General features: G+C 40.0%; 2 protein-coding genes across 2 annotated transcripts in view; one reads left to right on the forward strand and one right to left on the reverse strand.

Moving 5' to 3' along the window:
- The window catches only part of LOC147033654 (structural maintenance of chromosomes protein 1A-like), a 183,764-nt gene extending 176,714 nt beyond the window's left edge, over positions 1-7,050 (reverse strand). The window contains exons 1-2 of the mRNA XM_085871737.1: positions 6,731-7,050; positions 611-799 (exon numbers count right to left, since the gene is read on the reverse strand). Coding sequence (XP_085727863.1) covers positions 611-799; positions 6,731-6,836 — 295 coding nt within the window. The 5' untranslated portion in view covers positions 6,837-7,050. The remainder of the gene's footprint in view (positions 1-610; positions 800-6,730) is intronic.
- LOC147033655 (tubulin alpha chain-like) overlaps positions 1-12,837 on the forward strand; it is a 497,880-nt gene that overhangs the window by 62,116 nt on the left and 422,927 nt on the right. The gene's annotated exons all lie outside the window — the stretch shown is intronic.

Genomic DNA, 12,837 nt, shown 5'->3' on the forward strand with positions numbered 1-12,837 from the left:
ACCAACAGGAAATTGATAATTTGTCACACAAGTAGGTGTGTATCTTATATATTATTTCCGAGTTTGTGGTTTCGTGCCGCGCTATCTTCGACTTTGTTCTGCACTCGAGTAACGTGATATTTGGCTTACATTATCTCAAAGACCATATGAGGTGCATGGTACAAAAAAAGTAAATAAAATGGTTCTGAAACAGTGAAATCGTGCCAAAAACGGTTACTGCATTTGTAATGCTATAACCCAAAACAATGTGTATCAAGAAGTACTTTGAACATTGTATTCCACTTACTGCATTAAAGTAAAATTACGACTGATACTCTGCATCAGTTCCTTTCTCAAACACACCCACCCCAACATGTTGCGCAGAGCGCGGGTTATGCGAGTTTCATATTAAAATAAAATATAATCGAAAAAGTTTTGCAAACTAACACCTCTGAACTTGGGAAAATAAAAACAACTGCCCACAACCCCCCTAACTAATGTTGCCTCAGTCACCTCCAACACAACCCAACGAGCATGTCAGTTAGGTTAGTAACTTTGGTATTAATATAAATGGCTATGGTATCAATACATGTGGTTGTGGTACGAGGAGATTTCACACTGAAGAACAGACCGATGATAGCGCGGTAAAAGTCGATCTCGGTGCCATCCTCCTGCACGTAGACAAGGCGGACATGGGCCTTTTCGGCCACCGGCGTCCCCATGTGCGCTCCATGGATCAGGTCCCGAATGTTCTTCACCCGTAAATGTCTGATGCGGTCCGCAAACACAAAACTGATTGCGTCCATGAGATTTGATTTACCTGAGCAGACAGAGGTCTTCATTAAATATTCAGAATGATCATGTGATAACAAAAAAAAGTCAATGTTGTTTCTGTTGCACCACCTGGGGGCATCAGGGAACCCAAGACCAAAGTGTATAAATACAGTAACTTTATAATCCACATTATGATCCAATATGTAAATGTAAATAGTCACTTTAGATTCCACATGACAATCCAATATGTAGATATAGTAGCTTTATAATCCACAGTGCGACCCAATGTGTAAACACAGTAAGTTTAGAATCCACATAACAATCCAATATGTAGATATAGTAGCTTTATAATCCACAGTGCAACCCAATATGTAAACACAGTAACTTTAGAATCCACATAACAATCCAATATGTAGATATAGTAACTTTATAATCCACATTACGATCCAATATGTAAATGCAACTTTATAATCCACACTACAATCCAATATGTAAATGCAGTTACTTTATAATCCACACTACAATCCAATATGTAGATATAGTAACTTTATAATCCACATTATGATCCAATATATAGATATCGTAGCTTTAAAATCCACATTACAATCCAATAAGTAGATATAGTAACTTTATAATCCACATTACAATCCAATATGTAAATGCAGTTACTTTATAATCAACATTACAATTTAATATGTAAATACAGTAACTTTAGAATCCATATTACAATCCAATAACTTTATAATCCACATTACGATCCAACATGTAAATGTAATAACTTTATAATCCACATTATGATCCAATATGTAAATGAAAATAGTCACTTTAGATCTACATGACAATCCAATATGTAAATGCAGTAACTTTGAAATCCACACGACAATCCAATACGTAAATACAGTAACTTTATAATCCACATTATAATCCAATATGTAAATACATAACTTTATAAGCACATTACAGTCCAATATGTACATGTTGTAACTTTATAATCCATATTACAATCAAATATGTAAATGTAGTGATTTTAGAATCCACATTACAATCCAATATGCAAATATATTGACGTTATAATCCACATTAAAATTTAATATGCAAATACAGTAACTTTAAAATCCACATTACAATCCAATATGTAGATATAGTAACTTTATAATCCACATTACGATGCAATATGTGAATACAGTAAGTTTAGAATCTGCATTACAATCCAATATGTAAATACAGTAACTTTATAATCCATATTACAATCTAATATGTAAATACAGTAACTTTATAATCCACATTTCGATCCAACATGTAAATGCAGCAACTTTAAAATCCACATTACGATCCAATATGTAAATGTAAATAGTCACTTTAGATTCCATATGACAATCCAATATGTAAATGCAGTTACTTTGAAATCCACACGACACTCCAATATGGAAATACAGTAACTTTATAATCCACATTATGATCCAATATGTAAATAGAGTAACTTTATAATCACATTACAGTCCAATATGTACATATAGTAACTTTATAATCCATATTACAATCCAATATGTAAATGCAGTAACTTTGAAATCCACACGACAATCCAATATGAAAATACAGTAACTTTATAATCCAGATTATGATCCAATATGTAAATACAGTAACTTTATAATCACATTACAGTCCAATATGTACATATAGTAACTTTATAATCCACATTACAATCCAATATGTAAATGTAGTAACTTTAGAATCCACATTACAATCCAATATGCAAATATATTGACTTTATAATCCACATTACAATCTAATATGCAAATACAGTAACTTTATAATCCACATCACGATCCAATATGTGCATGTAGTAACTATATAATCCACATTACAATCCAACATGTAAATGCAGTAACTTTATAATCAACATTACGATCCAATATGTAAATATAAATTGACACTTTAGATTCCACATGACAATCCAATATGTAAATGCAGTAACTTTGAAATCCACACGACAATACGATATGTAAATACAGTAACTTTATAATCACATTACAGTCCAATATGTACATATAGTAACTTTATAATCCACATTACGATCCAACATGTAAATGCAGTAACTTTATAATCCACATTACGATCCAATATCTGCATGGCTCACAAAGTGGGTAAACGTACTGTTACACAAGGGCAAAAAAAAAAGTTTTGGGAAACATGAAATGCAACCCATTATGTTAATCTTCATGTATTCGAATTGCTAAATCTAAATTTTTAGACCTGCAGCATGTCCGGTTTTAAAGTTACCACTGAATATATACAACACTGTAAATACACGTTCGAATTTCGAGCTTGGCGTCAGCGTTATGTACGGAATCAGATGAAAAAAACCAACATAAATATTATATTTTGGGATAAGAAACAGATAATTTTTACTCTGCCTTTTTAAGCAGGCTCAAGATGTGACAGGAAAAAGAAAAAAACAACACATTTTGAGAGAGTCCGATGTTATAAATTACGAAGAAAACACAGGCGAGTTCAGTAGCAAAGAAAGCCACACTTGTAAGCGAAAAATAACGTTAAAATCGAATCTATTTCTTTCGAAATTAATCACTTTAAACATGAAAGCAAAAACATAATTCTTACCTCTCGGATCATCACGAAGCACAAAAAAAATTCTGGCGTTGGTTAAAATGAAGAATTATCAGACAAATGATAGTCACCTCGTTCGGCTCGGCGTCCTCACGCTGGATTCGAACGTTACGGCTCTCGCAAAGACACGGACACGAAGACAAACGCTGCGCTCGACGGCGAATGGAAATGTGCTGACACGCTTGCAAGTGCCGATTATATCCATCAATCGGGGAAGTTTGCAAGACAGCAAGATTTTCTAATGCTAGCATTATTTGCGTCCGACGAGAGATGATGATTCGTACATAACAGGACTGACACGAAAATCATGACGGGATTACTTGCGGTCCGAATTTTATTTTTCTGATCACAATTTTGATCTATATTTTTCTGCCGTTAGACTCTGTCATATTTCCAAGAAATTAAGGGAGATTTGGAATAAATCAAAAGAAACATTATCAACACTGGACTCCTTATTTTTAACCTCCGCCATCAAAGATCAGAGGTTACTGTTTTCACCCCTTTATGTTTGTTTGTTTGTTTGTGAACAGTATTACGGAAAAACTCCGACGGATTTCGACGAAACTTGGTGGGGGGATTAGGTATGGTCCAAGGATCATGCCATTAGATTTTGGACTTGGTCCAAAATCCAATATGGCCGCTACGGTGGCCATTTTGAAAAAAAATATTTGAATGGTTTTTTTTGCATTTCTCCATGTTTTAAGTATTTCCAACCCCCCCACCCCCCAAAAAAAATTGTTAGAGAAAAAAAAAATTTGCAACTTTTCTTTCAACAAAATTTCGATTTTTTTTTTTGCATTTCTACATGTTATAAGTGATTTCCAACAAAAAAAACATGCCAAAATTATAATTGCGGCTGATTTTGGAACTTCAGGTGGATATACCCACGTAAAACCATTTTATGTCTCAAGGAATCTAGTTATGACGAATAAATTGAGTATGTAAAAGTTAAAAGTAAAAGGGAAAGTTGCAAACTATAACTCTGTGAGCACTGTTGACGTCAAATTGAATGAATAGGATATCAGGTTCACTTGAATGACCTAGCAGTATTGGCGGCGGAGGTTTTGCACTCTACCGAGTACTCCCCCTCTAGTTCTCGATGCAGTGAACATTAAGCGTTATGTACGAATCCATTATTTCATCAGACAAGGTAGATGCCAGAAAACCCGAATAGGGAGACAGATCATCAAAACATAAAAGAGACACCAAAGTTCACATTCTGAGTCACCACACTCAAAATAACTGTCACATAAGAAACGTACAGTAAAATAAAAATTTTACCAATCAAACTAATATTTCTAAGGTTACAATACCCATATTCTGTTGCTTTAATTCACCATTGATAAAACAGGGAAATGGAGAGTATGATATTGCCGGTTTCTTCAGGTTCCCCGAGATGTTCACTTTCATTTCTGACCATTGATTTGTCGAAATACCTCATAATAGTTTTATGTGGAATGTCACACAAACATACCACAGCATACCCACTTTCTGAGCCATGCACATATGTAAATACATTAACTCTATAATCCACATTACAATCTAATATGCAAATACAGTAACTTTAAAATCCACATAACAATCTAATATGCAAATACAGTAACTTTAAAATCCACATTACAATCCAATATGTAAATGCAGTAACTTTAGAATCCACATTACAATCCAATATGTAAATGCAGTGATTTTATAATCCACATTACAATCCAATATGTAAATGCAGTGATTTTATAATCCACATTACAATCCAATATGTAAATGCAGTGATTTTATAATCCACATTACAATCCAATATGTAAATGCAGTAACTTTAAAATCCACATTACAATCCAATATGTAAATGCAGTAACTTTAGAATCCACATTACGATCCAATATGTGCATGTAGTAACTTTATAATTCACAAAACAATCCAACATGTAAATGCAGTAACTTTATACTCCACATTACGACCCAATATGTAAATGTAAATAGTCACTTTAGATTCCACATGACAATCCAATATGTAAATGCAGTAACTTTGAAATCCACACGACAATCCAATATGAAAATACAGTAACTTTATAATCCACATTATGATCCAATATGTAAATACAGTAACTTTATAATCACATTACAGTCCAATATGTACATATAGTAACTTTATAATCCATATTACAATCCAATATGTAAATGCAGTAACTTTAGAATCCACATTACAATCCAATATGTAAATATATTGACTTTATAATCCACATTGCAATCAAATATGCAAATACAGTAACTTTAAAATCCACATTACAATCCAATATGTAGATATAGTAACTATATAATCCACATTACAATCCGATATGTAAATGCAGTAACTTTAGAATCCACATTACAATCCAATATGTAAATGCAGTAACTTTATAATCCACATTACAATCCAATATGTAAATGCAGTAACTTTAGAATCCATATTACAATCCAATATGTAAATGCAGTAACTTTATCATCCAAAAGACAATCCAATATGTAAATATATTAACCTCACAATTCTCACTCCCCAAAGGTGACCAGTCTTGGTGGTAATTCTGTGAAAATGGCAATGGAATTCGACTCTGGTTTATCCTGTAGAGTGTCGATCGTGACACACACTCATTAATCAAACTTTTAAAGATGAAAGAAAAAAAGATTGAAAATTTTATTTTAAAATATATTAAAATCATGTGATTGGCCTTCAGGCTTCGAATGTGTTTGTATTGAATTCCCCCGGGGGCAACGTTGGGTACTAAACCAAAGGGAACTGCTGGAGTTGATCCATGAATTACGTACGCGAATCTTCGTGGAAGGGGAGGGGGGGGTCGTTAAACGTGGATTTGGAGGCCATCTAATTATAACGTATGCACCGCACTCCAAAATGGGGAATGTAAATTTGTGAAAATCTGGAGGGAAGGTTGATGGGAGAGGAAAAGGCGGGTGGGGGGCACGAATAGGGATGTGAGGAGCATCGGAGGGTCGAAAATGGTGAAAATCTCGACATTAATGTCCGATGAGTGAAAATCCCGCCATGTTTGCGGTCCGATCACACGGGTAGAACACTTAAAAGGAGATAATCTGTACAGATTTAAACCTTCCTGTTGATCGTCCATTTTTCCTCAGGTCGTGAAAATAAAAAATAAAAAAATTACCGAACTGGAGTTAAATTTTATACAATTTTGCATCGATGAAATAAAAACCAAAACAACTTCAACCTTTGTATATAATCTTTATACACTTGGCCTCGTCGTACGGATTAAAAAAATCATTTTCCTTTCCTCGCTGATTACCTCAGATATCCTGACACGAATCAAGTTTGGATTTTTTTTTCCCCGAAATTGGGACCGACTTACCTGAGCCATTGGATCCCACGATCGAGGTGAACCTTTTAAAAGGTCCAATCACAAATTTCCCAGCGTAGGATTTGAAGTTTTCCAGCTCTATGTGTTTTAAACTCATGCTGGAAAAAAAGAGAAGCAGCTTCGAGTGACTTCGCGCACCGTGCGGGATTCTTCTTCACTAGCATATGTGGCTTCTTCTTCTTCACTAATCTATGTGGCTTCTTCTTCTTCACTCGGCTATATGGATTCTTCTTCTTCACTAGCCTAGTGGATTCTTCTTCTTCACTAGCCTAGTGGATTCTTCTTCTTCACTAACCTATGTGGATACTTCTTCTTCACTAGCCTATGTGGATTCTTCTTCTACACTCGCCTATGTGGATTCTTCTTCTTCACGGGCCTATGTGGATTCTTCTTCTTCACGGGCCTATGTGGATTCTTCTTCTTCACGGGCCTTGTGGATTCTTCTTCTTCACTCGCCTATGTGGATTCTTCTTCTTCACCAGCCTATGTGGATTCTTCTTCTTCACTAACCTATGTGGATTCTTCTTCTTCACTAACCTATGTGGATTCTTCTTCTTCACTCGCCTATGTGGATTCTTCTTCTTCACTAGCCTATGTGGATTCTTCTTCTTCACTAACCTATGTGGATACTTCTTCTTCACTCGCCTATGTGGATTCTTCTTCTTCACGGACCTATGTGGATTCTTCTTCTTCACTCGCCTATGTGGATTCTTCTTCTTCACTAGCTTATGTGGCTTCTTCTTCTTCACTCGCCTATATGGATTCTTCTTCTTCACGGGCCTATGTGGATTCTTCTTCTTCACTCGCCTATGTGGATTCTTCTTCTTCACTCGCCTATGTGGATTCTTCTTCTTCACTCGCCTATGTGGATTCTTCTTCTTCACTCGCCTATGTGGATTCTTTTTCACTTGCATATGTGGATTCTCCTTCACTCGATATGTGGATTCTTCTTCACTCGCCTATGTGGATTCTTCTTCTTCACTCGCCTATATGGATTCTTCTTCTTCACTCGCCTATGTGGATTCTTCTTCTTCACTAACCGATGTGGATACTTCTTCTTCACTAGTCTATGTGGCTTCTTCTTCTTCACTCGCCTATGTGGATTCTTCTTCACGAGCCTATGTGGATTCTCCTTCACTAGCCTATGTGGATTCTTCTTCTTACTAGCCTATGTGGATTCTTCTTCTTCACTAGTCTTGTGGATTCTTCTTCACTCTCCCATGTGGATTCTTCTTCTTCACTCGCCTATGTGGATCCTTCTTCACTCGCCGATGTGGATTCTTCTTCTTCACTCGCCTATGTGGATTCTTCCTCTTCATTACAGTCCTGATTGAATGTTCATGATGGCCGGGAGGGGGAGAGTTAGGCGTACTTTTGCAAAGACTAAGGATGGGGGAGGTACGCTTCATTAAAAAAAAAAAAACATTGAAAAACATTTTCTATAAAAGAGTAATTCCGTCTCTTCTATATATTGGAACTGTCGAAGGTGGCGTGCAAACCGAGCCTCAAGGGGCGGTGTACAGAAATACATTTTTTTTAATTACAATAAATACAAAAGGCATAGGGAGGTGAAATTCGCTGCCTGTGATGGGTAAAGTGTGCAGGGTAAAAACGAGTGTTCATTTATATCTGTAGGATGTCTAATAAATAAAGAATATATTCGCACAACTGACACTAGGCCGAGGCTTCAAACTGGCAAGCTGCACCACCCATCATTTTTGACAGGCTTTTATACCAGTGTATGTAAGGTCTAAGGTTCTTAATGGAGCTGCCACTGGGTGACCTCACTGTGATAATGCAAACTAAACAACAACACCCTAGAAGTGAACCAAACAAGGTTCTTCTTATTCATTTTTGACAGACGGATGGAAGGGAGGACATAGGATACATTGAAGCAGCTTGCACCACTTAAAAATCCATCTCTTCGTGTACGACTCTTGCACCATTCTTTGAATCGATCATTTTCCCCGTGTCAGTACAGAGTTTTTGTCCCTTCTACCGGAGCCGCAGCACCAAGAGCCGCACTGCCGCCTTCCGTTTCCGTGCGCAACATGCGAGCAACGCTGATCCGTGTACATGTCTACAAACCGAAGTTCCATCACAGCACCTGCAGTAAAATTTGGTGCACACCTCCGATTGAAATGATGCAAAATATTACTCCTTATAAAACGAGCAAAATGCGCAACGAATGCAGACAAATTGCACGAACGTGACGAATCATTTTTGAAAAAAAATTTCATCTGTGCAAATTCGGACTGGAACGAAAGTCCTGAAGCTGTTGTGGATGTGGAAACAGTTCATGATTAGCGATGCTTGCCATGTGATGTTTTCTCCGATTTCGCCGATGGGGAGTTGGACCAGGGAGCGCTGGTGAGTCCACATCCCACATATGTAAATGTGTGCATTAAATTTTTATTGAAGATCCATGTATGAAGATACCAAAGCCACAATTTACTCTCGCCAGAAGAGAGGCAATTCATTCGGGTCCGTTTGTTTGCTCCTTGGTAAAAAAAATTTTTGTCAAATATGTTGGTCTCTAGTATTTGTTTGTCTGTCTGTTAACCAACACGATTTTAGGCCACAATTTTCCAACAATCGTTCTGAAATTTTTTGTGTAGGTTTTTTTTTTTTTTTTTGGTCTCCAGTATTTGTTTGTCTGTCTGTCTGTTGGGTCGCCAAAATAGGTGACCCTTATTGTCAGTAATTCTGTCTTTGTTTGCATGTTTGTTTAGATGTTTTTTCTTTTTTGTATACCTCGTCGAGGCTCGTATGAGAGCTAACACACAACGCACATAAAGGGGGGCATGAGACAGGAGGGGAGGGAGTGGGAAGGACAAAACAGTGGGGAACAGAGACATTTGGAGATCTGTGGAAGGGAGAGGGATGGGACGGGGAACATGGGGAATAGAAGATGGACATTACAGGGACTTCAGGAAGGAAAGCAGGGAATTTGAAGGAGGTGGGCTTGGGTGGATTATCGGGGGTAGAAAAGATCGAGGATTTGGATGGGGGATGATAAGAGGTGGTGGTGAACAGCGGTTTTGAAGGCCTGGAGGGAAGAATGGGAATGAATAGAGTGAGGGAGTTTATTCCAAAGGCGGGAATAAAGAGGAATGAAAGAGTGAAGGTGAGCAGTGATTCGTGATTTTGGTAGTTTTACCAGAAGGGGGTTGTTGGCGGACCTTGAGCACCCTGTGGAAATGTGGTGGGGACAAATCACAGAGAGAGCAGGGGGCGAGGCTGGAGAAGAGACGGTAGAAGACAGAAAGACCACCGGCCAACCTGCGGTGATTGAGTGAGAGGCCCAAAGACTCAGCCTAATTGCGGGAGATGCCAATGATCTGAAATGCCTTGGTTTCTACAGCGTGAAGCCGAGAAAGGTGGGAGGCAGGAGCACCAGCCCAGAGGGGAGAGCAGTACTCCATCAGGCTGCGGAGAAAATCTTTGTAAGTTGTCAGGAGCTCAGGTGGGCCGAGGAAGGACCTTGCACGACGGAGGATTCCCAGCCGGCGACTGGCTTTGGAGGCGAGGTTTGAAATGTGACTTTCCCAGGAAAGGTCATGGCAGATAGTGAGACCCAGAAGCTTGAAAGAAAGGACTTCTTCCAGAGGATTATTGAGAAAGTGGATGGGGGGGGGGGTTCTAAACGGTCCTTTCCGAGAGACATAGTGAGAGTGTGAGATTTGTCCGGAATGAAAGACATGTTCCACGTGTTGGACCAGTTTCTGATTTTATCCAGATCAGCAGTGAGCGAAGAAGCTGCTGCTTGCCGGTCTGAGGGATGACCGATGGTACGGCAGAGGGTGGAGTCATCATCAAAGAGATATAGAGTATTTTCCAGAGAGTCGGAGAGATCATTGATGAAAACCAGAAAAAGAACAGGACCCAGAACGCTAGCTTGAGGAACTCCAGCCTGGACAGGAAGGGGGGATGAAAACTCCATTTAGGGGCACACGTTGACAGCGACAGGAGAGGAAGTCTGCGAGCCATGAGTGGAGATGGCCTTGGATACCATAGGAAGAGAGTTTGGTGAGCAGGGCAGGGTGCCAAACCGTGTCAAAAGCACGTGATATATCCAGGGATACAGCTCGGATTTCCTGTCTGGCATTGAGGGCTTCCATCCATTGTTGGGAGAACAGAAGCAGCATATCCAGGGTAGAGTGACCTGGTCTGAAACCAAATTGATGATCAGAAATCAAGCAATTGCAGAAGAGGAAGGATTTGATGTCTGAAGCGATGATGGATTCCATAACCTTGCCGATGAGAGGGAGAAGGCTGATTGGTCTGTAGTTGCAGGGATCTGTTTTTGCACCTTTTTTGTGCAGGGCAGTGATGCTTGCTGATTTCCAAGCAGATGGGAGATGGCCTTGAGCAAATGAGAGGTTGAATAGAACAGAGAGAGGGTGAGCAAGAGCAGAAGAGCAGGCTTTGAGGACACGTGGGCTGATGCCGTCTGGACCGGTGGCAGAATCTGAGTCGATGTTTGACAGCAAGCTCTCCACCTTGTCAGGAGAAAAGGACACAGGGTCCAGGGACAGTTGGGTGCGACTGGGTAAGATGGGTAGAGAAAGCGATGGTTTTGGACACAAGATTTAGCTGCAAACACCGAGTTTAGGCATTCAGCTTTTTCACGTGCGGTATCAGCAGTGCGGCCATTTTAGGTAAGGGAGGGGATGGAGGGGGAACATACACCAGAAACAGATTTGATTAGACGCCACCAGGATTTTTAGGAGGGAGAGAGGTTTGAGAGTTCAGACTTGAGATTAGAAAGATGTTGTTTTCTGGCTCTCCTGAGGGTAGATACACACTTGTTCCCAGCTTTATGGAAGGAACTGAGATTGCCCTCAGTTGGGTTTGCTTTCCATGAGGCAAAGGCAAGTTATTTCAGGATAACTGCCTCGCCACAAGCTTCAGTAAACCAAGGGCAGGAGGAAGGGTAGAACAACTGAAGACGAGAGGGGATAAATCTGTGCATGAGGGAAAGCAGGTTTCTTTGAAAGAATTCCCAGGATGAGTTGATGTTGGAGAAAGTAGCGATAGGAGACCAGTCTATAAGTTTGATGGCTGCTTGGAGACCCTGCCAGTCGGCTTGAGTGAAATGCCAGACTCGACGGCAGTGAGGTGTTTCTCTGATAATAGCCAGAGAGATGTCCACTTTGACAAGGACGTGGTCAGAAGAACTGATTGGAGCGAAGGAAGAACAGCAGATATTGTCAAGGAAATTTGTCAAAATCAGATCCAGAAGAGATGGAGTACCATTGGTTGAGATCCGGGTCGGGAAGTTGACCGATTGAGTCAGTCCCAATGAGTCGCAGAAAGCTTTTGCTGAGGTGCCATGACAGGTGAGAGAGGTACCCACACCTCGCAAACTGGCATGATGACAATTGAAATCGCCACATATGAGGAAGAGAGAGTTTGGATGAGAAGATAGAAGTTGGTCCATGTTTTCGGATAGTGAGGTGTAGATGGAGTCATCACTGTTGGGTTGACGGTACAGTACACATATAAACATGAGGTGGGAGTGGAGGGGAAGCTGTAGCCAGAGGTATTCCTGGGGATGTGGGGGAGTGAGGGCAGTGCATGGAGAGTGAGGAATAGAGTCTTTGATGAAGAGAGCAACTCCTCCACCAGGGCGAGGTTCAGGTCTGTTAAACCGGAGGAGGGAGTAACCAGGGAGAGATACTTGGGAGTCAGACACGTCTTGGGGGAGGAAAGTTTCGGCAGATTATGTCTGGTTTGTCAGTGGCAACCTGTATGGAAAGATCTGAAAGGTTTGAGCGAAGGCCCCGGATATTTGAGGTCCATACTTTTAATGAAGAGGGAAGGGAGGAGGCCTTGGGTGCAGGGGGTGGTGGGGAGGGGGAGGGTAGGACAAGGGATGAGGGGGGGGAGGTAAGGAGGGTTGTTGAAAGAGTGTGGGGGATTGCAGAATCGCTCGGGGAGGGGGCCGAATGAGGAGGAGAAAAGGCTCTGTGGTGCTGGGGTAGAGGGGGGACAAGAGAGGGGGAAGAAGGCAGTTGAGGATTTGAGGAGATGGAGTGAAGAGATGGAGGTGAGAGGGCAGTGGAGGGAGGCAGCTTTGTGGATGGGAGGGGGGG

This window comes from Eptatretus burgeri, chromosome 2, assembly GCF_056783735.1.
Source record: "Eptatretus burgeri isolate ZD-2024b chromosome 2, Ebu_testis_v1, whole genome shotgun sequence".
Taxonomy (NCBI): domain Eukaryota; kingdom Metazoa; phylum Chordata; class Myxini; order Myxiniformes; family Myxinidae; genus Eptatretus; species Eptatretus burgeri.